The sequence below is a fragment of the Artemia sp. Qi Xiang Cuo genome, chromosome 2 (assembly GCF_049724085.1).
Source record: "Artemia sp. Qi Xiang Cuo chromosome 2, ASM4972408v1, whole genome shotgun sequence".
Classification (NCBI taxonomy): Eukaryota; Metazoa; Arthropoda; class Branchiopoda; order Anostraca; family Artemiidae; genus Artemia; species Artemia sp. Qi Xiang Cuo.
This window is the reverse complement of record NC_142795.1, coordinates 94,068,550-94,096,543: the sequence shown is the minus strand read 5'-3', so window position 1 is coordinate 94,096,543 and position 27,994 is coordinate 94,068,550. Positions and strand designations below refer to the sequence as shown.

At 33.6% G+C, this 27,994-nt stretch overlaps 2 protein-coding genes across 8 annotated transcripts in view; one reads left to right on the top strand and one right to left on the bottom strand.

The window, feature by feature from the left end:
* Positions 1-2: 2 nt before the first annotated feature.
* Positions 3-27,989, bottom strand: LOC148955833 (uncharacterized). Of its 7 annotated transcripts, XM_089104575.1 has the most exons (4): positions 27,867-27,972; positions 15,203-15,439; positions 4,123-4,295; positions 3-618 (listed from the first exon to the last, which is right to left on the bottom strand). In XM_089104575.1, the coding sequence occupies exon 4, from the start codon at positions 609-611 to the stop codon at positions 84-86; it is 528 nt and encodes a 175-aa protein (XP_088960701.1). In that variant the 5' UTR covers positions 612-618; positions 4,123-4,295; positions 15,203-15,439; positions 27,867-27,972; the 3' UTR covers positions 3-83. The 7 variants fall into 7 exon arrangements, with proteins under 7 accessions (XP_088960701.1, XP_088960697.1, XP_088960711.1 ...); XM_089104571.1 differs by lacking the exon at positions 15,203-15,439 and having other exon boundaries at positions 27,867-27,989; XM_089104585.1 differs by lacking the exon at positions 15,203-15,439 and having other exon boundaries at positions 4,196-4,295; positions 27,867-27,989.
* LOC148955831 (2-hydroxyacyl-CoA lyase 2-like) overlaps positions 27,910-27,994 on the top strand; it is a 113,186-nt gene continuing 113,101 nt past the window's right edge. Inside the window, exon 1 of the mRNA XM_089104517.1 lies at positions 27,910-27,994. The gene's annotated coding sequence lies outside the window, so the exon portion shown is untranslated.

Genomic DNA, 27,994 nt, shown 5'->3' with positions numbered 1-27,994 from the left:
TGAGAACATAAAAGTATAAATTTATTTGACAAACTAGTTTGGGCAAACACAAAACATATATTAGATCTAATTTTGGGCAGCTATCAAGACTTCTCGGTAACATTGTCTTTATTCGTTTGTTCATTAAATTTAACACTATTGATATTTGTCTTTGTGGAGTCATTGACAATTCCAGTATTTTGATTTTCTAAATCATTAAATTCAAAGTCAGAATCGTTATATTCAAACTCATCTTCACTGGAAATGTAAAATTCATCATCTGCAAGAATTTCGTCTATGCAAGTTGTTGAAGAGATTTCTAAAGGATTAACTGATTCTGTAACTGTTAATCCTGAGGTATTTGTTGATGCTGTTGCAGACGTTAAAAGCGTAGTCGCAGCTGATCCTGGTCCACCTTCCAGTGGAAAAGTCAAAGAGGTCAATTTTGATGATGAATTTGACTGTTCACCTGAATTCACTTTAAATATTTGCTCGTGGATTTCAGGGAATCCTAAATCCAAGCATGAAACACTGGCCATATTCCATATCTCTGAAACTCTTTCTGAATACCAATTCATGACGTCATCAACTGAAACTTCTGCATCATAAGATACTTCCTCTTCGTCAGACATACTATATCTGCAAAATATATCATTAGATTAAAATTGACAAGTAAAAAATATTTCAGCAGACCTTCAAGACTGGGTCCCTTTGCACTTTATTTTTTTGAACTGAGAGGCGAAACTTTGATTTGGATTTAACAACTTCCTTTTTACACTTGTGAGAATAAAGATCACCCTTGGAAATATTCATGTTACTTTGACCACTCTCTCTCTCTCTAGGGCGCCCAGATTGTACTTCAATTAAATACTGCTTTGACTAGTATAATAATAGATAATAAGTTCTTAATTGTGATATTTTCATTATTGATTTAAAATGTAGATCTACACTAACCAGGCATCCAAGGCTGGGCCCTTTGAGGGTCCCTTCACCAGCGGTTATTCAAAAAACATTATATTATTAAAATAAATTTTTCAGGGGAGGAGAAAACTGATAGATGTGTTTTGGGTTAATTCACTTTATTTTGCTAATTTTTTTTAGATTCAGCTGTATTTAAAAAAGAAGTTTTTTTTATATATTTAATCCATGGTAATAATATTTACAGAAGAAGTTTTACTTCTTTGAATTCACTCTTTATTAGCACTCTTTTTTTCTTGATAATACTATATCGACCCCCCTTCTTGATATTGATCCTGCTGTGGTACGGTTGAGAAAAAGGGTTGGCTACTTGTCCCTGTAAGATAGACTCAGCAACTGAAACGTCGTTTTGACGCCCTGTGTGCCAGCGATAACTCTGGTGGATCTTTATCCATTTTTAATTTTGCTAAAGAGAACATGTCATCGTATACCTTGAACGTTTAGAGACAAAAGAATGAATGGGGACTCACGAAAGCCTTTATGACCATTTAAGTGTTTACATTGCGACTATGCCATGCTTTCATTTACTATCAGTTTTAGCTGTTTTCTATATTCCACTGTTTTCATAAATAATACTTAGCAACTAATGCTTATCTTATATCTTTTCCAAGATCCATCAAAAATATGGTGCATAACTGTTATTCCATCTGTTCATCAATTCTGATAGTCAACAGGACCAAAATATGGCTACTAATAAAATACCATTCTCTTACTTTATGCCCACCTTGATGGTTATTGATCTCCAAGTAGATACCCTGCTTAGAGAACATACTGTTTGAATGACTAAGCTTTATGTCCAGATTCCTCTATGAGCTCACTTCACATATTTGTTAGAAACATCTTGTAGACACAAAAATTACCAAACTCTCCAGATCCTCTACATAATCAACTGACTAACCAGGAGAAAATTTTCTCTTGCTTTGAAAACGTCTATAAGGGTCAGATAAAGCTGAAACTAATATTATCATGCATGTAGCTTCTCCCATTAAAAAAGGTTGACAAAACCTAGAAACTGTTGAAGGCATACTAAAGATTTTGGTTGTTGTAAGAGTCTTGTTTACCTATTCTGTTTAAAAACTAAAACTTCTTAACTCATGTTATATTATATTAACACAGAAATAGTTACATTCCTGCCCAAAGTGACAAAAGATGCACAAGTAATTAAGTAACCCATTTTCTTAGAAAATGGGTTAGAAAGACATCAAAGTTTGAATAAAATACAAAGGATGCAAACCTACATTATGTGACAGATTCTTGTTTCATGGTTTGGTGTCATATTGGAATTAAACAAAAAAAGATTTTTTTACATATTGAAAGTAAGGAGCAACGTTAAACTTGAGACAAGCAAAAATTATACCCTGTCTGAGGGGGGCTGCCCCCTCCACAATACCCCTCTCAAGAATCTGTCACGTACTGTAGGTTTGCATCCTTTGTATTTTATTCAAACTTTGATGTCTTTCTAACCCATTTTCTAAGAAAATGGGTTACTTAATTACTTGTGCATCTTTTGTCACTTTGGGCAGGAATGTAACTATTTTTGTGTTAATATAACATGAGTTAAGAAGTTTTAGTTTTTAAACAGAATAGGTAAACAAGACTCTTACAACATTGTTCTGAAAGAATTGAGACAAAGGTCAAACTTTAGCATAAAGTTTAACTTGTTTAAAAAAAAGTTTAACTTGTTTTTTTTCCATAAAGAAAAAACTTGTTTTTTTAAATTTAATCAATTTAAAAAAAATTCCATAAAAACAAGTTTTTCAACGAAAAGTAAAGAACTCCTCTAAGCCAAAAATGAGCAGAAATAAAGTCAAATAAACTCCCAAGCGTTAAACTAACAAAAGCATCATCAATAAATAAATGTAGCTCAAAACAAACAGAAACTGCAATAAATAACCAATTCAAACTCAAAATGGGCTAACAACCCCCATGCCTTCACAAGACCAGAAAATTATTTGCACTTTACTGAAAAAAATGACCACAAATCGTCAGTTTAATATATATACATATATATATATATATATATATATATATATATATATATATATATATATATATATATATATATATATATATATATGTGGCAGCGGGAATATATGTGGCAGCGGGAAATTCGCTGCCACATAAAAATACCCCAGAAAATTCCAACTCTGCTGAAAATTTCCCCCGGATAATTCTCCTAAAGCACCTCCACATGTAAAACAGGGTTGCCAAGAAGAAAGTAAAACAAATAAAACAAATTTTATGGATTTAAAATGGTTTTAGGTTATTTCAGGTAGGTAAGACAGGTCTTAACTTAGATAAAAAGAAAACAAGTCTGGCTAAGAGTCTAATTCTCTTAAGCTATATGCCTTGACAAAGTGGTTTCTAGAAATATGTATGGGTTCTAATCAAAACTTGAATTTTTGTTTTAAGTTAGGCCTGATACTCCTAGAATTTCTCAATCCTTAAAAGTAGGGAAAGAGTGGATATACTATACTGAATACACACTCTCAGACCCTTATTTGGGCTGTCTATCAATTTCAACAGTTTCATTCTTTTAGCACTTTTTATTTTTTCAAGCTCATGCAAAGTCAATATCCTATATGGCCAGAAAGGTTGAGGTAGGTGCCTTGAAAACCCATTTTGACCATCATATTCATTTCAGACCACTATCTCAATGACTTTCTGGGCAAGCAAAGAGCTGCTAAAGTGTAATTATTATTTCAATTAAAGTGCAGGAAGAGTTTCCAAGTCACTTTGCCTATCTAGGGCACCAACTCTTTGTGATATTGAAGATAGTTGATGCAAGGAGAATATAGATTTCAGAAATTGATCCACTGCCCAAAAATGGACCTGGTAATGTGTTGTCAGGCTCAGAGCTAATAAGGCTTACAAATGTCCAGGAGAACAAATAATAGCTCTGAACAGAATTTCGAGTTGGGCAAGAATGTACCTTAAATCCTGGGAACCACTTTGCTGAACCCAACACTTGAAAGGGAAACAGACTGCTTGGATAATTTTATTTTTTTTAATTCAAGACAGGTAGGCCATGAATCTAAGTTTATACATCTTTAAGGTTAAAAACCAGAAAAGGGGTATAGATAAGAGCTAAAATAAAATTGTAATTCCATTTCTAGAAGTTTTAAAATTATGGAATGTATCCTAAACAATGGCATCATGCAAGACCTGATGCTCAACAATCTTTTGCCCAACTGTAAACACAGTTTCAGGAAAGGCAGCTCATCAGACTCCAACTTGCTTAGTGCTTATGATGGCATTACTCAGCTCTTTGTCCAACAGCACAGCCTCAATGATTATTTGGAATACACCACCTTAACCACTAGAATAGGCATCACCACCTGCAAGAGAAGTGACTCAACAACAAAATAATCTTTGATCAACTAGGTATCAGCTTTGATTGTCAAATTATGCTTTACAACCCATACAGAGCACAAAATAATTGAAATTCAGGTGAGAATTCAATTCCTCTTTTTTGTGTATCTTTGCAGATACTAAAATGCCATAATTCATCATTCTAGGGTGAAAAGTAAGCAATTTTGATTGAATAAATTAATTCTGACCTGAATTCAATTCCTCCTTTTATATATCCTTCACACTCACACACACTGAACTAAGATTTTCTATTATTTCATTGTAATTTTGCTTGGTCTGTTATCAGTAGATTTTGTTGTGCAATGTTGTTATTCGCAATTCAATGTGATTTTTACTGTTTCTTGTTCCATGCCTTTTTCTTTAGCTCTTAAGTCATTTGTGATTTGGTGTAATTTTGCATGTCTCATTGATACTAAAAACAAAAACACCACCCCTGTGGAAAAAATGATGTAATTATTCTCAAAAATTTAAGGCTGTAAATTAACATTGTCAAAATTGTAACCTATCTTGATTTTTCTGGCCAGAAAATCCCAGAAAAGGCCAGAATATATATATATATATATATATATATATATATATATATATATATATATATATATATATATATATATATATATATATATATATATATATATATATATATATAAAGGACCAACGATTATAATAGTTAATAACTGAAAACCCAATTTTCGTCATTTTTTCTGGGGTTAGGCTCATTTTCTTTATATAACCTAGGGTTATCAAACAGTTTGTGGTAACAAACTGTAAGTAAGGAGCAACCCAGCTCAATGGTAACCAAAACTCTATAAAACGGGTTTTTGATACCAACAGATACATCAAAAGAATCAGATTTCAATGCTGATTTCAAATATATAACTTTCATCAAGTTTAGTGCTACTCATCAAAAGTTACGTGCCTGAGAAAATTTGGCTGATTTTCAAAAAAGGGGGAAAGACCCCCTAAAAGTTATATAATCTTAATGAAAATCACACCATCATATTAAGTGCATAAGAGAACCCTACTGTAGAGGTTTCAAGCTTCTATCTGCAAAATGTGGAATTTTGCATTTTTTGCCAGAAGAAAGATCACGGATGCATGTTTATTTGTTTTTTTTCCCCAGGGGTGATCGTATCGACCCAGTGGTCCTAGAACTTCGGAGGGCTCATTGTAACGGAAATGAAAAGTTCTAGTGTTCTATTTAAGTGACCAAAAAAAATGGAGGGCAACTAGGCCCCCTCCCACGCTTATTTTTTTCCCAAAATCACCCAATCAAAATTTTAAGATAGCGATTTTGTTCAACATGGTCGAAAATAAGGTAAATATGTCTTTTAGGATGACTTAATCCCCGAAGTCCCCAGGGGGAGGGCTAAAAGTTATGAACTTTACCCAATGTTAAAATATAGTTTTGGTTATTGGGAAGTATACAGAAGTTTTCAGGTGGGTTTTTTTCTGGTAGTTGGAGGGAAGGGTGGGTCGGGGTTATGTTGGAGGATCTGTCCATGAAGGAATTTTCCATGGGAGAAGGGAAATTGCCATGAAGGGGGCGCCAGACTTGCCAGCATTATGTATTGGTTATTGGGAAGTATACAGACAATTTCAGGAAGGATTTTTTTCTGGAGGGGGGGGGGATAGAGGAGGGGGTTATTCTGGAGAATCTTTCCATGGAGGATGTTTCTTTGGGGAAGGGAAATTTCTATGAAGGGGCGCCGGATTTCCAAGCATTATTTAAAATACGATCAGAAATTAAATTAAAAAAAACAATTTTTTTCAACTAAAAGTAAGAAGCAACATTAGAACTTAAAACGAACAGAAATTATAACGTATGTGAGGGGGTTCTCCCCCAAGTCAATACCTCGTTCTTTACGCTACAGTTTTTTTTAGTGCTTTCAAAAGAGCTATTTATTCTAATTAAATGGCGTTTGTGATTCAGGGGTTTGTGAATCAAATTTTTTTTAACTTTTAACGTAAAGAGCGCGGTATTGACTAAGGGGAGAACCCCCTCATATACGTAATAAAAAAAAAAAAAAAAAAGCGATACGGCTCAATAGTAATCAAAAATTTTAAAACCGTAATTCTGATGTCAATAAATTTATCAAAATAATGTTTTTATAATACTGATTATAAATATATAAATTTTATTAAGTTTTGTGTTGCTAATCAAAGGCTACGAGCCAGAAAAAAATTGCCCGATTTTTTAAAAAGGGAGCAAAAACCCCCTGAAAGTAAATCAATTTTAATGAAAATCACACAGTCAGATTTAGCGTATTAAAAAACCCTATTACATAGGTTTCAAGCTCATATCTGCAAAAATCTGCAACTTTGTATTTTTTGCCAGAAGAAAAATATACAAATATAGAGGTTAGTTATGTAAGTTAATTTGTAAAGACATCCATTTAGCAAAAGAAAAGTAAATTTTTTATGAAAATTTTGTTTACTTATTCAATGACGGTTAGCCAAAATAAAAGCTGCATTAACTAAAAAACGATCAGAAATTAATTAAAAAAAAACAAATTTTTTAAACTGAAAGTAAGGAGCAACATTAAAACTTAAAACGAGCAGAAATTATTCCATATATGAAAGGGGTTGTCCCCTCCTCAACGCCTCGCTCTTTACGCTGAAGTTTGACTCTGTCTCACAACTTTATTTTTTAAAACAATAAAAAACTTTAGCGTAAAGAGTGAGGCGTTGAGGAGGGGACAGCCCCTTTCATATACGGAATAATTTCTGCTCGTTTTAAGTTTTAATGTCGCTCCTTACTTTCAGTTTAAAAAACTTGTTTTTTTCATTTAATATCATTACAAGGGGGTATAAAAATGAGTAAAGAAAAAGTATAAAAATGCACATAAAATTAGCAATCTAAAAATGTCTCTCCTATTGTTTAAGCTTGTCTCTTTCTGAAAAGCTGCTCATCTTAACCTTTACTTTAGTTATTTTGGTCCAATTCTAGACAAGCTACTGTTTACAATTTTGGAAAGGGGTTAGGTTAGGAAAATAAAACTTTCAGTACTGTTGAAAAGGGTAACTTTGAACAAAATCAGTAACAAACAATCAGCATTGTCTTTCCAACAGCAGTAGAATTACTTGATTGTACTTGTTATTAGATTATTGATAGGTGACATCTGAACCAGTAAGTAATTCTTGCAATCAGGATCAGACAAAAGTTTAGCTTTTTATTTGCAATTTGAGCTGTCAAAAATTGTGAAAAAGTTACTCTTTTTTACTTAGATAAACCAAACTAGAACTTTCAGTTAAATATTCCTCACATGGCTGAGAAGTCAAATGGTTAGGTTTTCAGGTGGAATAATTTCCTTATTCTATTATTTCAAGATAGCAGCAATGTTCAATGTTTCCTGCAAGTATTTTGTTTTTCCAGGGTAACTTTGAATATTTGTTCAAAGTTACACTCGTCTTTCTTTAACATAGATTTCAATGTTCTGTACTGGCTAATTGTTAAACTTTACATTAAACGAGTTTTGCTCTGTTATTCAGACCTTCAGGGAGCACTTTTGAGTGTGTTGACCCCAGGAAGGTGCAAATCATGCTCATCCCTTCAACTTAGTTTTTTCTACTCTTAAAATTTTTTCCCTTTCCTAATTCCTTCAAAGCTACTTTTATTTCTTCTTTGACTGGAATTTGTTTCACTTGATGTTGTATTTTTGTTCAAGTTTAAAGAGATTGGAGGGAAATGCTTGATGATTACCAAATTAATAACCCAAAAAAAAACGCAATAAGAAAAGACTCATGGAAAGTGTATTACCAAATGGAAAAGACAGTCTGAAGAATGGCTTTGTCAAGTACTTATCACACTCCTGAGTTGTCCAGGATCATCTACTTTCAAACCAGCAAACTCCTCAAGAGGTTGTGGACAGTGTCAGCAAAGTTTTATTGGATTTTTTTGAAAAAAAAAGAATGTGCATTGTCAGTTTAATATACATATACTGATATTTAGTACTGATACTTTTTTAATTTCTCATAGACAAAGAGGAGCTTTCCCTCATCATTTTCCTGTTCTTTTCTTATCACCCCTTGGGAGCACATATGTTGAAAACCCTTGGTTGAAATATCAAACTAATGAGAACATAAAAGTATAAATTTATTTGACAAAATAGTTTGGGCAAACACAAAACGTATATTAGATCTAACTTTGGGCAGCTTTGACTTGTTGGTAACATTATCTCTATTCATTTGTTCATTAAATTTAACCCTATTGATATTTGTCTTTGAGGGAAATGCTTGATTATTACAAAATTGATAACCCAAAAAAAAGCACAATAAGAAAAGACTCAAGGAAAGTGTATTATCAAATGGAAAGACAGTCTGAATAATGGCTTTGCCAAGTACTTATCACACTCCTGAGTTGTCCAGGACCATCTACTTTCAAACCAGCAAACTCCTCAAGAGGTTGTGGACAGTGTCAGCAAAGTTTTATTGGATTTTTTGAAAAAAAAAAGAATGTGCATTGTCAGTTTAATATACATATACTGATATTTAGTACTGATACTTTTTTCATTTCTCATAGACAAAGAGGAGCTTTCCCTCATCATTTTCCTGTTCTTTTTTTTATCACCCCTTGGGAGCACATATGTTGAAAACCCTTGGTTGAAATATCAAACTAATGAGAACATAAAAGTATAAATTTATTTGACAAAATAGTTTGGGCAAATACAAAACATATATTAGATCTAACTTTGGGCAGCTTTGACTTGTTGGTAACATTATATTTATTCATTTGTTCATTAAATTTAACCCTATTGATATTTGTCTTTGAGGGAAATGCTTGATTATTACAAAATTGATAACCCAAAAAAAAAGCACAATAAGAAAAGACTCATGGAAAGTGTATTATCAAATGGAAAGACAGTCTGAAGAATGGCTTTGCCAAGTACTTATCACACTCCTGAGTTGTCCAGGACCATCTACTTTCAAACCAGCAAACTCCTCAAGAGGTTGTGGACAGTGTCAGCAAAGTTTTATTGGATTTTTTTGAAAAAAAAAGAATGTGCATTGTCAGTTTAATATACATATACTGATATTTAGTACTGATACTTTTTTCATTTCTCATAGACAAAGAGGAGCTTTCCCTCATCATTTTCCTGTTCTTTTTTTTTATCACCCCTTGAGAGCACATGTGTTGAAAACACTTGGTTGAAATATCAAACTAATGAGAACATAAAAGTATAAATTTATTTGACAAAATAGTTTGGGCAAACACAAAACGTATATTAGATCTAACTTTGGGCAGCTTTGACTTGTTGGTAACATTATCTTTATTCATTTGTTCATTAAATTTAACCCTATTGATATTTTTCTTTGAGGGAAATGATTTATTATTACAAAATTGATAACCCAAAAAAAAAAGCACAATAAGAAAAGACTCATGGAAAGTGTATTATCAAATGGAAAGACAGTCTGAAGAATGGCTTTGCCAAGTACTTATCACACTCCTGAGTTGTCCATGACCATCTACTTTCAAACCAGCAAACTCCTCAAGAGGTTGTGGACAGTGTCAGAAAAGTTTTATTGGATTTTTTTTAAAAAAAAAGAATGTGCATTGTCAGTTTAATATACATATACTGATATTTAGTACTGATACTTTTTTCATTTCTCATAGACAAAGAGGAGCTTTCCCTCATCATTTTCCTGTTCTTTTCTTATCACCCCTTGGGAGCACATATGTTGAAAACCCTTGGTTGAAATATCAAACTAATGAGAACATAAAAGTATAAATTTATTTGACAAACTAGTTTGGGCAAATACAAAACATATATTAGATCTAACTTTGGGCAGCTTTGACTTGTTGGTAACATTATCTTTATTCATTTGTTCATTAAATTTAACCCTATTGATATTTGTCTTTGAGGGAAATGCTTGATTATTACAAAATTGATAACCTAAAAAAAAGCACAATAAGAAAAGACTCATGGAAAGTGTATTATCAAATGGAAAGACAGTCTGAAGAATGGCTTTGCCAAGTACTTATCACACTCCTGAGTTGTCCAGGACCATCTACTTTCAAACCAGCAAACTCCTCAAGAGGTTGTTGACAGTGTCAGCAAAGTTTTATTTGATTTTTTTGAAAAAAAAGAATGTGCATTGTCAGTTTAATATACATATACTGATATTTAGTACTGATACTTTTTTCATTTCTCATAGACAAAGAGGAGATTTCCCTCATCATTTTCCTGTTCTTTTTTTTATCACCCCTTGAGAGCACATATGTTGAAAACCCTTGGTTGAAATATCATACTAATGAGAACATAAAAGTATAAATTTATTTGACAAACTAGTTTGGGCAAACACAAAAATTATATTAGATCTAACTTTGGGCAGCTTTGACTTGTTGGTAACATTATCTTTATTCATTTGTTCATTAAATTTAACCCTATTGATATTTGTCTTTGAGGGAAATGCTTGATTATTATAAAATTGATAACCCAAAAAAAGCACAATAAGAAAAGACTCAAGGAAAGTGTATTATCAAATGGAAAAGACAGTCTGAAGAATGGCTTTGCCAAGTACTTATCACACTCCTGAGTTGTCCAGGACCATCTACTTTCAAACCAGCAAACTCCTCAAGAGGTTGTGGACAGTGTCAGCAAAGTTTTATTGGATTTTTTGAAAAAAAAGAATGTGCATTGTCAGTTTAATATACATATACTGATATTTAGTACTGATAATTTTTTCATTTCTCATAGACAAAGAGGAGCTTTCCCTCATCATTTTCCTGTTCTTTTTTTTATCACCCCTTGGGAGCACATATGTTGAAAACCCTTGGTTGAAATATCAAACTAATGAGAACATAAAAGTATAAATTTATTTGACAAAATAGTTTGGGCAAACACAAAAAGTATATTAGATCTAACTTTGGGCAGCTTTGACTTGTTGGTAACATTATCTTTATTCATTTGTTCATTAAATTTAACCCTATTGATATTTGTCTTTGAGGGAAATGCTTGATTATTACAAAATTGATAACCCAAAAAAAAATCACAATAAGAAAATACTCATGGAAAGTGTATTATCAAATGGAAAGGCAGTCTGAAGAATGGCTTTGCCAAGTACTTATCACACTCCTGAGTTGTCCAGGACCATCTACTTTCAAACCAGCAAACTCCTCAAGAGGTTGTGGACAGTGTCAGCAAAGTTTTATTGTATTTTTTTGAAAAAAAAAGAATGTGCATTGTCAGTTTAATATAAATGTACTGATATTTATTACTGATACTTTTTTAATTTATCAGAGAAAAAGAGGATCTTTCCCTCATCTTTTTCCTGTTATTTTTTTTATAACCCCTTGAGAGCACAGGTGTTGAAAACCCTTGGTTGAAATATCATACTAATGAGAAAATAAAAGTATAAATTTATTTTACAAACTAGTTTGGGCAAATACAAAACGTATATTAGATCTAACTTTGGGCAGCTTTGACTTGTTTGTAACATTATCTTTATTCATTTGTTCATTAAATTTAACCCTATTGATATTTGTCTTTGAGGGAAATGCTTGATTATTAAAAAATTGATAACCCAAAAAAAAAAGCACAATAAGAAAAGACTCATGGAAAGTGTATTATCAAATGGACAGACAGTCTGAATAATGGCTTTGCCAAGTACTTATCACACTCCTGAGTTGTCCAGGACCATCTACTTTCAAACCAGCAAACTACTCAAGAGGTTGTGGACAGTGTCAGCAAAGTTTTATTGGATTTTTTTGAAAAAAAAGAATGTGCATTGTCAGTTTAATATACATATACTGATATTTAGTACTGATACTTTTTTCATTTCTCATAGACAAAGAGGAGCTTTCCCTCATCATTTTCCTGTTCTTTTTTTATCACCCCTTGGGAGCACATATGTTGAAAACCCTTGGTTGAAATATCAAACTAATGAGAACATAAAAGTATAAATTTATTTGACAAAATAGTTTGGGCAAACACAAAAAGTATATTAGATCTAACTTTGGGCAGCTTTGACTTGTTGGTAACATTATCTTTATTCATTTGTTCATTAAATTTAACCCTATTGATATTTGTCTTTGAGGGAAATGCTTGATTATTACAAAATTGATAACCCAAAAAAAAAGCACAATAATAAAAGACTCATGGAAAGTGTATTATCAAATGGAAAGACAGTCTGAAGAATGGCTTTGCCAAGTACTTATCACACTCCTGAGTTGTCCAGGACCATCTACTTTCAAACCAGCAAACTCCTCAAGAGGTTGTGGACAGTGTCAGCAAAGTTTTATTGGATTTTTTGAAAAAAAGAATGTGCATTGTCAGTTTAATATACATATACTGATATTTAGTACTGATACTTTTTTCATTTCTCATAGACAAAGAGGAGCTTTCCCTCATCATTTTCCTGTTCTTTTCTTATCACCCCTTGGGAGCACATATGTTGAAAACCCTTGGTTGAAATATCAAACTAATGAGAACATAAAAGTATAAATTTATTTGACAAAATAGTTTGGGCAAACACAAAAAGTATATTAGATCTAACTTTGGGCAGCTTTGACTTGTTGGTAACATTATCTTTATTCATTTGTTCATTAAATTTAACCCTATTGATATTTGTCTTTGAGGGAAATGCTTGATTATTATAAAATTGATAACCCAAAAAAAGCACAATAAGAAAAGACTCATGGAAAGTGTATTATCAAATGGAAAGACAGTCTGAAGAATGGCTTTGCCAAGTACTTATCACACTCCTGAGTTGTCCAGGATCATCTACTTTCAAACCAGCAAACTCCTCAAGAGGTTGTGGACAGTGTCAGCAAAGTTTTATTGGATTTTTTTGAAAAAAAAAAGAATGTGCATTGTCAGTTTAATATACATATACTGATATTTAGTACTGATACTTTTTTCATTTCTCATAGACAAAGAGGAGCTTTCCCTCATCATTTTCCTGTTCTTTTTTTTATCACCCCTTGGGAGCACATATGTTGAAAACCCTTGGTTGAAATATCATACTAATGAGAACATAAAAGTATAAATTTATTTGACAAAATAGTTTGGGCAAACACAAAACGTATATTAGATCTAACTTTGGGCAGCTTTGACTTGTTGGTAACATTATCTCTATTCATTTGTTCATTAAATTTAACCCTATTGATATTTGTCTTTGAGGGAAATGCTTGATTATTACAAAATTGATAACCCAAAAAAAAGCACAATAAGAAAAGACTCATGGAAAGTGTATTATCAAATGGAAAAGACAGTCTGAAGAATGGCTTTGCCAAGTACTTATCACACTCCTGAGTTGTCCAGGACCATCTACTTTCAAACCAGCAAACTCCTCAAGAGGTTGTGGACAGTGTCAGCAAATTTTTATTGTATTTTTTTGAAAAAAAAAAGAATGTGCATTGTCAGTTTAATATACATGTACTGATATTTATTACTGATACTTTTTTCATTTCTCATAGACAAAGAGGAGCTTTCCCTCATCATTTTCATGTTCTTTTTTTTTATCACACCTTGAGAGCACATGTGTTGAAAACCCTTGGTTGAAATATCAAACTAATGAGAACATAAAAGTATAAATTTATTTGACAAACTAGTTTGGGCAAATACAAAACGTATATTAGATCTAACTTTGGGCAGCTTTGACTTGTTGGTAACATTATCTCTATTCATTTGTTCATTAAATTTAACCCTATTGATATTTGTCTTTGAGGGAAATGCTTGATTATTATAAAATTGATAACCCAAAAAAAGCACAATAAGAAAAGACTCATGGAAAGTGTATTACCAAATGGAAAAGACAGTCTGAAGAATGGCTTTGTCAAGTACTTATCACACTCCTGAGTTGTCCAGGACCATCTACTTTCAAACCAGCAAACTCCTCAAGAGGTTGTGGACAGTGTCAGCAAAGTTTTATTGGATTTTTTTGAAAAAAAAAAGAATGTGCATTGTCAGTTTAATATACATATACTGATATTTAGTACTGATACTTTTTTCATTTCTCATAGACAAAGAGGAGCTTTCCCTCATCATTTTCCTGTTCTTTTTTTATCACCCCTTGGGAGCACATATGTTGAAAACCCTTGGTTGAAATATCAAACTAATGAGAACATAAAAGTATAAATTTATTTGACAAAATAGTTTGGGCAAACACAAAACGTATATTAGATCTAACTTTGGGCAGCTTTGACTTGTTGGTAACATTATCTTTATTCATTTGTTCATTAAATTTAACCCTATTGATATTTGTATGTGAGGGAAATTCTTGATTATTACAAAATTGATAACCCAAAAAAAAAAGCACAATAAGAAAATACTAATGGAAAGTGTATTATAAAATTGAAAGACAGTCTGAATAATTGCTTTGCCAAGTACTTATCACACTCCTGAGTTGTCCAGGATCATCTACTTTCAAACCAGCAAACTCCTCAAGAGGTTGTGGACAGTGTCAGCAAAGTTTTATTGGATTTTTTGAAAAAAAAAAGAATGTGCATTGTCAGTTTAATATACATATACTGATATTTAGTACTGATACTTTTTTCATTTATCATAGACAAAGAGGAGCTTTCCCTCATCATTTTCCTGTTCTTTTTTTATCACCCCTTGGGAGCACATATGTTGAAAACCCTTGGTTGAAATATCAAACTAATGAGAACATAAAAGTATAAATTTATTTGACAAAATAGTTTGGGCAAACACAAAACGTATATTAGATCTAACTTTGGGCAGCTTTGACTTGTTGGTAACATTATATTTATTCATTTTTTCATTAAATTTAACCCTATTGATATTTGTCTTTGAGGGAAATGCTTGATTATTACAAAATTGATAACCCAAAAAAAAAAGCACAATAAGAAAAGACTCATGGAAAGTGTATTATCAAATGGAAAGACAGTCTGAAGAATGGCTTTGCCAAGTACTTATCACACTCCTGAGTTGTCCAGGACCATCTACTTTCAAACCAGTGAACTCCTCAAGAGGTTGTGGACAGTGTCAGCAAAGTTTTATTGGATTTCCTGCAGGCCATCAGATAATAAAAATCAGTGTGGAATTTCACACATAAATGTCTTAGTCTTGCACTGGGAAAGAGCATCAGGGATACCAAGATCTAAGTTTTAAGTCTGGCATGACTGACATATCAGAATGCAAGAATGAGTCTGAAATGAAAGAGTTGAATTGGCAAGAACTAACCCTTCTACTATGTCAAGTGGGGCAGCAGCCAAAACAGGTTCAAATTACCCAAAAGGCAGCATGGATAGAAGTTGATTCAGGAAAAAGTTCTTCATGGGTTGTATTTTTAAGCATTTTATGAGTTTCTTCTGACATCTTGCTAAACATGCCATGCCATCAGAAAAACAAGGATAGATCCATCTATTTTCACAGGGTGATTGACTCAGCATTGATCCATATAGACCAGACAGAGGGAGATCTTTCAGCCCCTCAACTCTCATGGAACAAGATTTTTATTTGATCATCTGATGTTTCACTAATTTGACTTTTCTTTGCTTTTTATTTACAAAGTAATATTGTGTTTCTCTCAATAAACAAGTTTTATTTTGGACTAGAATTTTAATGCCATATGAGTTTCAAACTCTTCTAATTCTTGTTCAAAGTTACCAATCAAAGTTTTTAGCATTCAAAGTTAAACAACCCTAGAGGTAACTTTGAACAGATTTTTAGGGTTGGTATAGCTTTCACAACATGAAGACTGGAAGTTTGGGATAGTTACTATTTGAGGCAGAATGATGTGATTCCCCAATGCTAAAAATATTTTTCAGAAAATACTTGTTTAAAGAAAAATTTCACAAAATGATGTGGATTTTTCACAATTTTTAGTTTAAAGTTATCCCTTTCTATGGTAGGCTAATGAATCCAGGGTCAAAAACATACTTCAGGAAGGTATTGCCAAGCTTCTATGTTAGCTCTCTTCTGATTTCTAAATCTTACAAATGTACCTACTTGACAGGTTATACCTATTGGGATTTTGACAGAACTACATTATATGTTAACTTTCAGTTTCTTTTTCTCTGTTTTAGCTCTGAAAATGTAATTTCTATTATTTGAGTAAAATTTTAGGCAATTTTTTTGCAGTTTGTATTATTGACTTTCAAATAAAGTGTAAAAATCACTTGATGCCTGTTTTATGCTCTTTATGAATATAATAATTGCTTCTATTACACATTCAAATTTTCCCACCCACCCCATTAAAGTGCAAATATATACCCTAAATTGTAACCATACAAAGAAGTTATCAACACTAGATAAGTTATTGAAAAGTGGTTAAAAACATATCACTAGTTTATAAATAAGTTGTTCAAGAGTAACATATTCCAAAAAACTTGTTTATAACATTTCAAACCTCATTTATTAGGCAACTCAAATACAAAACATTTTCCTAGTTTTTCAAGTTTTTCAAATGCTGTCAACAAAAATAGATATGAATTTTGTTATTTAAAACTTTGCTGTTGCCACATTAGGGGGGTGGGGGGGGTTAAATTTGAATTTACAATAGAAGCAATTATTATATTCATAAAGAGCATAAAAAAGGGGTACTTTCCCATTATATGGGCCTTTCTAAAAAGTCAAGTTTGGTTAATGCTAATGAAGTAAAATAAAATAGGATATATATATATATATATATATATATATATATATATATATATATATATATATATATATATATATATATATATATATATATATAATAGTTTATAAACAAATTTGGGTTATAAATTTTCACATTAGGGGGGGGGGGTGTTTAAAGCATTGCATATATTAAATACATAACCTAACCTAGGTACCTTCCCACCACCCCCCCCCCAAAACCCAAAATAACAAAACTTTAAATATTGTATATTTAAAGAAAAACCATGCTATGCATTCCATTACTCTATAGTGGTGTCTTGAATTAACCTGTCAAAAATGGGTTTTTCATGACTGGTTTCCTTGTAAAGGCCCATATAATGGATAAGTACTAAAAAAGGCATTGAGTGATATGTTCACTTTATTTGTAAGTCATTAATATCAACTGCTAAAAATTTACCAAACTTTCAGCCATATCAATGGGTTTCTTCTAAATTTAAGACATGTATTTACAGATCTTTGAACCCTCATGAATTGGGATTGGTCAAAGTTGGGAAGCTGAAAATACTTTTGTTGTACTTTATTTAAGCAGAAGAAATATCAAAGTTTGAACTTACCTTTCATTTACATCAGAAATAACATTACCCCCACCCCCATAATGTGCAAATATATACCCTGAATTGGTAATGTAAGGGTGGGGGCTAAAATTCATTTCTGACAAAAATGATTGTTATATTCATAAAGAGCATAAGAAAAAGCATTGAGTGGTACATTCACTTTAGTCGTAACTTAATATTAGTATTTGGTAAATATTTACCAAAAAAATTCCTGGGTATACTTTAAATAGATATTGCCCTTAATGTTTGAAATTTACCGCTTTGCTAGAAACTCTAGTGCCAATCTGCCATTTGAAAAAAAAAATGAACAAAAGTTTATATTTTCGAAAACAAACTCTGGGCAAATGAATTTTGGAAAGAAATATTAAAATGGTTTCCAGATTAATGATTACCCTAATAGAGGTTACTTTTTAATATTGGCATAATTGGAAACACTAAATAAAGGAATTTCCTGAGTTTCTTACAGCTGCAATTTTACGCAATAAACAAAGTGTCCAAGAACAGTGGACCCCGACGCTCCGTTGTTTTTTCTCGGCGGCGAAAAGCTGAGTTTTAGAGGAAACGGGAGCGCCGCCAAAACTTTTGGTGTGCCGCTGACTAACACTGATTTTTCTTATTAACCCTCTGATGCCTGAATATTGAAAGAAGGGAGAAAAAATTCCACACTTGTGTGTGTGCTTTATTTAAGGTCATATCTTGACGAAAATGTCAAGAAAATAATTTTATTGATGAAAGTGAAGAAACTACATAATGATTCCCACAGGCAACATTCGGCAGTAACAGTAAGTTGCCACTTGTCACCTAGTTAGTGTTGTAAAACAGAAACAGTTTCTGTTTGGCGTGAACACGAAGCCCCTTCACAGGAGTGGATTTGAACACAAGCTTGGCATCTCTGTTTGCTGTCTATCCACGCTGGAAAGTGCTTCTGGCCGTCAAGTCTCATCGAATCTGATGGGTGGCAGCTATACTTTTTTTGGGGGGGGATAGAGATTTGTTGAGTGGTCTACCTTTCTTAGGTGTCGCTGAAGATGCGTCAGACAGTAAAGCGCGTGCAACGTCAGTTTTTGTCTGCTGCAAGTTTCGGGGTTTTTTACCTGCGATACATGTACCTGCAATACAGGATCCATATATTTACAATGTATAGGTCAGACAATAATAAGAAAATTTGCATGTGTCACTTGTTTCGAGACTAAGTCAATTCTGCACAGTTCTATCAGCATATCGGCAAGATCAACGCCACCCATAAAGCAATTATATTCCTTCATACAGTGTGGTCTCTTTATTTCTATATGCTCTTTTCACTTGCTATTCCACCTGTCACAGGTACCTTCAGGATCCACAGCTTCCTAGGTTGATATCAAACGAATCGGCTTATCATCATTTCGTTTCACTACTACAACATTCGACTGCGTTATTACCCGCCAGTCATACGACCCTCTCCCTTGCGCGTTCATTTTGATATCTAGCTCCAAATCAGACCTTTTAACTGGTTTGCCCTAACTGTAGCCATTGTAAATATACCTTTGTAATTTGGGGTCTGGGCCAGGTCCAGTGAAGAAAACCATTATTGTAAAATAGTTTCTAGTACATGTGGTTTGGGACTCCCCTTGCAAGTCGGAGAAAAAAATCAGCACCAGCCCCAAAATCGCTTGCATCACAATTTATCCCTTGCCAGTGTCTATTTCTAAGTCATAAACAAATCCACTTTTTTCCGCTCTTTAGATGAACTTGTATCCCCACTTATTTGGTATAAATTAAAAAAAAAACTTTCCGGAAAATAAGTTTCTTAAAGAAAAGTAGAGGCCATTTTAAACTTAAGCTCAGCAGACACAAATACCTGTTAAAATTTAAACTAAAAGCAACCAGAAATTACCATTAAAGAATAAATGAAACCGAAAACGAACAGAAATTAGATAAACAATCATAGGAAAAAACATAACAAGTAATAATATAAATGAATAAATAGGTCTTAAAGCGAGCAATGCTTGGATTGAATATGAAAATAAAGCTTAAAACAAAAACAAAATATTTTGCTATTGAAATCTAAATTACACTTAAAACGAACAGAAATTAAATAAACAATCAATGCAAACTAACATACAATAGATATTAATGTAAATTAATAAATAAATTTTAAAGCAAGTGAAATTTAAATTGAATATAAAAATGAATCTTGAAACGAACAAAAATCACTACAAACAAGAATTTGGGTATTGCCTCCTTCTCTCTGTGTAAAAGTCTAAAACCTACTGCGTCATTGGCGCTTTACTGAGAACCAATTTTATTACAAATATTTCGTTTTGTACTTAACATTGAAAATAAACATTAAAATTATAATAAAATTTTGAACTGATCAGCTTTTAGCAACTAATATCATTATACATCAAATATTCTGTTTAATTTATTAGTTCTTTCTAAAGTTGTTCAAGACGAAGTTAGTTTCACTACAAACAAGAGTTTGGATACTGCCCCCTTCCTTAACTGTAAATAAAAGACGAATTATATTACAAATATTTTCTTTTCCGGTTCTTACAGGATTGAAAATAAAACTAAAATTAGAGTGAAATAAATTCTTGTACTGATGGATCTTTCAACAGCTAATATCATTATATATCAATCATTCAATTTGATGTTGTTTCCCAAGACTGTTCAAGACGCATATAGTATTCAGTAAAGAGCCAATGACGCAGCTCTTGGTGCTACCCAAACTCTTGTTTTTAGTAAATTTTTGCTCGTTTCAAGCTTGATTTGCATATTCAATTAAGTTTCACTCGTTTTAAGATTTATTTATTAATTTAGATTAGCATCAATTGTATGTTTGTTTGCACTGATTGTTTATTTAATTTCTGTTCTTTTGAAGTTTCATTTATATTTTAATAGCAAAATATTTTTTGTTTGTTTTAAGCATGATTTTCATATTCCATCTAAGCATTACTCGTTTTAAGATCTATTTATTCATTTGTATTATTACTTTTTGTGTGTCTTTTCCTATAATTGTTTATGTAATTTCTGTTCGTTGTGGGTTTCATCTATTCTTTAATAGTAATTTCTGGTCGTTTTGAGTTTTAATTTTAACAGGTATTTGTATCTTTTAATCTTGAGCTTAAAGTGGCCTATACTTTTATTTTAAAAAGTACTTTTTACGAAATATTGTTTTAATTAATTTTTGTTCATTCTCTATTGCAAAAAGTTTCAAGTTTTTAAAAATTCCTTATTTCAAAATCAAACTTAAAAAAATAATCAAAACTTCATCAAGGTATCAAAATTGGTATCAAAGTTACAATATCAAAGGGAAAAAAGTTTGTCCCCTTTGAAATTTATACGACGACCCTTTCTTCTATGTGATGTGCGTCTTAGAAAAAAACAAATGGAGTGCGGGGGAGGCTAGCTTTCCTCCGATCACTTTTTACCCTTAAAAAGTGAATTACAACTTTCAATTTCCAATCAAATAAGCCGTCTATGAACTTTATACGAGCATCCCTTCCCTAATAACCATATATGCCCCCAGGGCATAACTAACAAATCCTACCCTCGGGCCCTGGGGGGCTGTGTCGACACCGGATTTTTTGTTATCTGAATTTTAAACTATTTTTAATAAAATGTTTATCACAAAATTTTTATCTGATACATTTATGGCGTGGAGGGGGGGGGGCTAGCTGCCCTCCAACCTCTCTTGACTCTTAAAAAGTGAACGAGAACTTTCAATTTCCAATCAAATGAACTCTCTCCGAAGTTTATAAAAGCATCCCTTCTATATAAACGATATATGCACCCAGAGCATTATTTACAACACATGCCACCGGGCCAGGGGGTGGGGGAGGGGGTTGCGTCGACACATGCGTTTTTCTTATCTGACCTTTGAATTATTTTTAATGAAATGGCTATTTAAAAAAAATTATCGGATAGGCTTGGGGAAAAAAGGGCGTGTGGGGGGGGGGGAGCTAGTTGCCCTCGGATATCTTTTAGCTCTTAGAAAGTGAAATAGAACTTTAAATTTCCAATCAAATGAGCCCTCTCTGCAGTTTATACGCGTATCCCTTTCATAAGAACCATATAGGCCCCCAGGACAATGTTTAAAACGCCTATTACTCGGGCCTTGGGGGGTTGTGTTGACACCGGATTTGTTGTTATCTAATTTTTGAACTATTTTATAAAAACTGGCTAACTCAAAATTTGTAGCGGATGAGTTTGAGGAAAAAGGGCACGGGGGGAGGCTAGTTGCCTTTAAATCTCTTGACTCTTAAAAAGTGAACTATAACTTACAGTTTCCAATCAAATGAGCCCTCTACGAAGTTTATACGACCATCCCTTTCATAACAACCAGACATGCCCTTAGGGCATAACTTAGAACGCCTTCTCCCGGGCCTTGAGGGGTTTTATTGACACCGGAGTTTTTCTTATCCGACCTTTGAACAAATTTTTTTTTTAAACAAAATGTCTATCTCAAAATTTTCATGAGATGGATTTGGAAAAAGAACTCATGGGGGAGGGGCTAGTTGCCCTCGGATCTCTTTTGACTATTAAAAAGTGAAGTCGAACTTTCAATTTCCAATCAAATGAGCCCCCTCTAAATTTTACACAAGTATCCCTTTTCATAAGAATCATATATGCCCCAAGGCATATTCTCCCAAAGCATAACTTACAAGGCCTGCCCCCGGGCCCTGGGGGGTTGTGTCGACATCGGAGTTTTTGCTATCTGACTTTTGAGCGATTTTTAACTTAATGGCTATCACAAAATTTTTATCGGATGCGTTCGGGAGAAAAGGGGCGTGGGTGGGGCTAGTTGCCCTCCAATCTCTTTTGACTCTCAATAAATGAAGTAGAAATTTTAATTTCCAATCAAATTAGCCATTTCTGAAGTTATACGAGCATCCCTTCCATCAAAACCAGATAGTTCCCCAGGGTACAATTTACAACGCGTGCCTTTGGGCCCTGGGGGACTTTGTTAACCCTGGAGTTTTCGTTATATGATCTTAGAACTATTTTTTAAAAAATGGCTATCTCAAAGTTCTTACCAGATGGGTTTGAGAAAAAGGGCGCGGAGGGGGGGGGGCTAGCTGCCCTTCAATCTATTTTGACTCTTAAAAACTGAACTAGAACTTTCAATTTCCAATCAAATGAGCCCTCTTTGAAGTTTGTAACTTACAACGCCTGCCCCCAGGCCCTGGGGGGTTGTTTTGACACCTGAGCTTTTGTTATCTGACTTTTGAACAATTTTTAACTAATGGCTACCTCAGAATTTTTATCAGATGCGTTCGGGAAAAAAGGGGCGGGGGAGGGGGGGGGCTAGTTGCCCTCCAATCTCTGTTGAATCTCAAAAACTGAAGTAGAACTTTCAATTTCCAATCAAATTAGCCCTCTCTGAAGTTTTACGAGCATCCCTTTCATAAGAACCCTATATTCCCCCAGGGCATAACTTACAACGCCTGCCTTCAGGGCGTAGGGGGTTGTGTCGACACCGGCGTTTTTTTTATATGATCTTTTAACTATTTTTTACAAAATAGCTATCTCAAAATTTTTGTCGAATACCTTTGAAAAAAAGGGCATGGGGGGGGGGGGTTGCTACCGTCTAATATTTTTTGACGCTTAAAAAGTGAACTAGAGGTTTCAATTTCCAATCAAATGAGACCTCTCTGAAGTTTATACGAGCTTTCCTTCCATAAGAACCATATATGCCCCCAGGGCATAACCTATAACCCTTGCCCTGGAGACCTTTGGGGGGGGGGGGTGTCATGCTCAAAGATAAAATTTCCGGAACCTTCAACTACTTTGAACAGAATGGCTATCTCAAAATTTGATTGGATGTGTTTGGGGAAATGGTGGGCGTGGAAGGGGTGTTAGTTGCCTTCCAATCCCTTTTGGCTATTAAAAATAACGCTAGTCTTTAGAATTTCCAATCGAATGAGTCCTTTTTGAAGTTTCTACGACAACGCTTTCTATAAAAACCTCATTTGTCCACAGGGCATAACTTACAATCCTTGCCCTGAGGGCTGTCCTCCTCAAAATCATAATTTCTATCTGGAAATCAACTACGTAGAACGAAAACGCTATCTCAAAATTTTGATTGGATGTGTTTGGGGAAATGGCGGGCGTGGAAGGGGTGTTCGTTGTCTTCCAATCACTTTTGACCCTTAAAAAGGGCACTAGAACTCTCGATTTTCAATCGAATGAGCCCCCTTTGAATTTTTTACGACAACCCCTTCCATATGAAGTGCCTCTGGGAAAAAGAATAATAAGTTACATAAATAATTAAACAATAAAATATTGGAGCCGTATGGCCTTTACTATGGGCAACGCTATTGCGTTGCCTCTGATTTTTCGAATTGTATTGCTTCAGCGATATTCACTGCTTCGTTGTAACTATTTGCTAATCATTGACCCGGTGTTCTTCTGGGTGTATCTTCATGAAGGTGGATCGGACCTTCTCTATCAAGGAAAAAATTTTATGAATCTTGTCGTAATCTTGTCCTGGAGGCTTCAGCAATACATTGTCATTGAAATGCAAATACTTACTTATCAGTTCAAATTTGTCCCATGACATAGCATCGGCTATAACGAGGTAACGAGTTTCGTTTGATCAGTAGCTATGATAGGAGGGCATTTTCATAAATCCAGTAAACGAAAGGGCTCCCAGGAATGATCAATGTCAGCCAAAGAAACCCTAATTTCTTGCCATCTTTCTGAAGTGAATATCTATTCGTCCGATCGTGTATGTGGCTTATTACTTCTTAGTCTAAAAACAACCTGAAATATTCCAATGGGATCTTGCCGCTCATTTCTTGGTCAACTTGAAGCTGATCCTTCCACAGTGTCTAGTGGGATACAAGCTACTTTCCTCCGAGCAATGTTTCACCGTTTAATTGGTTTAGAAGTAGAAATACTTGAGGCTTGTGGTCATATTTCTTCACATCCATTAGCTTGACACTCATCCTGACCGTCACAGTCTCATCCTGACGTGGCTTCGATTCGGCTGGTTTCTATTACAGCTTCGAGCGGTTCTACAAAAACTTCATCAGGAGGAACATACTGTGGATCAAACGGGTCTTCATCTTCACTTGGGAAGTCTTCCAAATCAGAAGCATCATCTGGACAAAGAACAAAATTCACAGCTTGTGCCAATGAAACTGTGTGTGAACGTATTCTCTTCATAATTTTAAAGTACTCATCTTTTGCTGTTTTTGGTGAAGTGGATGTAGATTCGTCCATTGCAAATGACATATTGGTATAGGAAGTTAGTCAAACTTACTAATAGCATCTACACGAAATTTAGTAATTTCGCTACCGAAAGTTTAGTATTTTACTATTGACAGTGGCAATCCCATGCTTAAGCTGTTCGAGATGGTCCCTCAGAGCTAAAGATACTATTTAGCATGATCGAACCATCAGAAATTATAAGATAGTCCTGTAAAAGTACTGGTTACGATATATCTCAGAATGTCACACTTTATGTACGTTCAGTCGTCTGAAAAGTTCCCATTTCCGACGGATGGTTCCTCTAGGAGCCGCATTTCTTAGGGCCCCTCCCTTTCCTTGATTTTCATAATATCGATGCAAACAACACTTCATTTGAACTGTCAGACCTTCCTTTCTGCCAAGCCAGGGAAATAAAAACTCTGGAACAAATCATTACGTTGTCAATTGCAAAAATACATGCCAACCCTTTAGAAAAATCAAAGGAGGCAAAAAGCATATACTTAGACCGTGGTTATCTCACCTAAAGGCAGAAGATAATAAACTAAGAAAAGTACCGAGAATAGAACTCGTTTACTATCACACAATGATAGCAACCCTGAAGGGCTACCTTCTGTAGTTTTAATAGTAAAAAATTCTGAAATTTGTTTTTCCTGAGGGAACCTTCAGACATCAAAAGGTTAAATAGAAGCCTGCCACGTGCCAAGTGCCAGGGCCCGGTTGCTGGTAATTACAAAAATATTTGTAAATATTTTAACAAGGGATTAAAACAATCCAAAAACCTGAAAAAAGAAAACCGAAACCTTGAAGCTTATCAGATATCATTGTTAGAAATCGGAATTCACTTTAATGATCAAATATCTTTGACAAGATCACAATAGGAAAAGACAGCAAAATGTCTCAAATTGTCTGTGGTTAGAAGACAAGCAACAATCAGAATCCACATATAGAAGCTTGCCGCGTGCCGGGGCCCGGTGGCAAAGCTGCCTGGCTCCCAGTACTATATATATATATATATATATATATATATATATATATATATATACGATTGTGTTGCATACGAGTATGCCACAGCGTAAATATTCAAAACACGAGTGGCTATCATGAAAAAAGCAACTGGATAGAATAATAAGCAAATTAATTTGACATGAAATTATGTATTTTATACCAAAATAATCCTTCCGTTGGCTTGCAATGCAACTATCCTTTTTGGTCTTCTATTTACTTTAATATCCTGGTGATTTTGCGAAACCTAATTAAAATTACTAACTTTGGGCTCATCTTTTTTTAATAATATCTCAAATCGAATTGATATTTAAATTTCCAGTAGCTCTGTATGTTGAAAGCTTAGTAAAAAATGTGTTTTTGTTTTTGCTGAGTTCTCTAGCCAATGGTGTTGAGCTCTTTTGGTTAGAGATGGCTATGCCATATTCAAACTGAATAGTCTAATGTGTCAGGGTGTGGAAACTTGATCATTTGAAGCTGAAATAAAGATTCTGGAGGCTTTCTAAATCTGATTTATAAATTGAAAAAAGCTACTCCAAGGTTTAATCGATTCAAAACAAGTTTAAATATTGAAGTAATGTGAAATTCGTCAAGGATTCTTACCTAGGACTGGTATGCAAAGTAAGCGACATAACTCTTTGAAAATTTAGATTCAGAAGACTTTGGCTGTTCATTTTTTTATTATTATAGTGTTTAATTTGTAATTTTTTTTTATAATTTCATGTACAAACTTAATTGGCAAACCATTTCGAAACCATATTTTTTATTATTTTCTTTTTGCTAATATTGCATTCAAGACTAACTTTTACGGTTTTCGTTTTTATTAGTACAACTCACTTTTTAGTTACAGTTTGTTATGGCGAACGGTTTAATATGTAAAAAATAAGCAAATGAATATGATCTTCAATGTTGCAATGAAAACATTCTTCTGCAATAAAGGGGGATTTATTACTTTACTACACCTTGGCCAAACTTAGTTCAATTGAAGGTAGGTTAAAGGTTAATCTCTCTTCCCCAGTCAGGCCTTCTTTTAAATTTATTTGAAGGCCCACGAACTATTGGAAAATTTGGGCATAAAAATGCACTTTCTGATGCATCAGGTAGACCTTCCTCGCATACTAATACAATAACCCACCGGCCCACCTACAAAATAGCTGATGCGCAATCATATTTTACTTGGCATAATTTTATCAAATATGGAGTAAATCAGCTTTGTAAAATAAAACTTTAAAAGAAATGTTTATGTATTTCATACCTATGATGTATTCCGTGAAGATATTAAAAGTAGAATAGTCAAGGCTCAGGGTGTTTTTGCAGTTGAAAAAAAGTTTGGAAGAATAAGAAGGCAAAGAAAGGATAAGGAAGGATAAGAAGGATATGAAGACTAGATTTTAGTGTAGGAAGCTGTAGTAGTTAAATATGGTTTTGAAGCATGGGTGCTCCAGAAAATGGAAAAAAGCTGATGGATTTTTTTTTAGGGAAATTGCATAAGGATTGTTTTGGGCAACCGACTGACAGATCGTATTTCAAACAGTAGGCTGTACGTAAGTGCGATTCAATCCTGCTTTCTAGGGCTATAATGAGACAAAAAGATTGACACGGCTAGGATACGTCTTGCGGATGAGCAATGACAGATAGCCAAAGATTCTTCTTTTGGCCAACTGTCTATGGCTAAATAAAAAGCAGGGCGTCCACTCTTAGTGTGGAAGAATGTAGAAAAAAGGATTTAAGGGAAATGGGAACTTCCTGGGAGGGTGTAAAGGGAGGCTTTGAATAGATTGGGATGGAAGAGGAGTTTGGTCAGCTATGTGGACCTCAGGCGGCTTGGGGCTGCGGTCAGTTGTTAGTAGTGGTAGTATTTTTTGTGAACTACATGATTTTTGGAGAATAAAAGAGGCCATCGCTCGGCATATTTCTAAAATCTGATAAATAATCATAGCCTCTTAGCTTTTGACCGGTTAAACTAAACGTGATAAGTTGTACATACTTAGAATTACCCTAAAAATGTTACCCAAATATATATATATATATATATATATATATATATATATATATATATATATATATATATATATATATATATATATATATATATATATATATATATACATATATAGACGTTATTTTTCCCCACAAGTGTCACAGAGAACAACTAAATAAGTCTGAAAATATATTTGTAAATACTTACTTTGTCCAAAATCATCCTTCCCTGAGAAAAATAAAATGTTAAATATCGACCCAATCTGAAGGCATTTTTTTGTTGAAGAATTTTTTAAGAGTTATTTTTAAATGCTGTTTACGTGGATCTGTGATTAG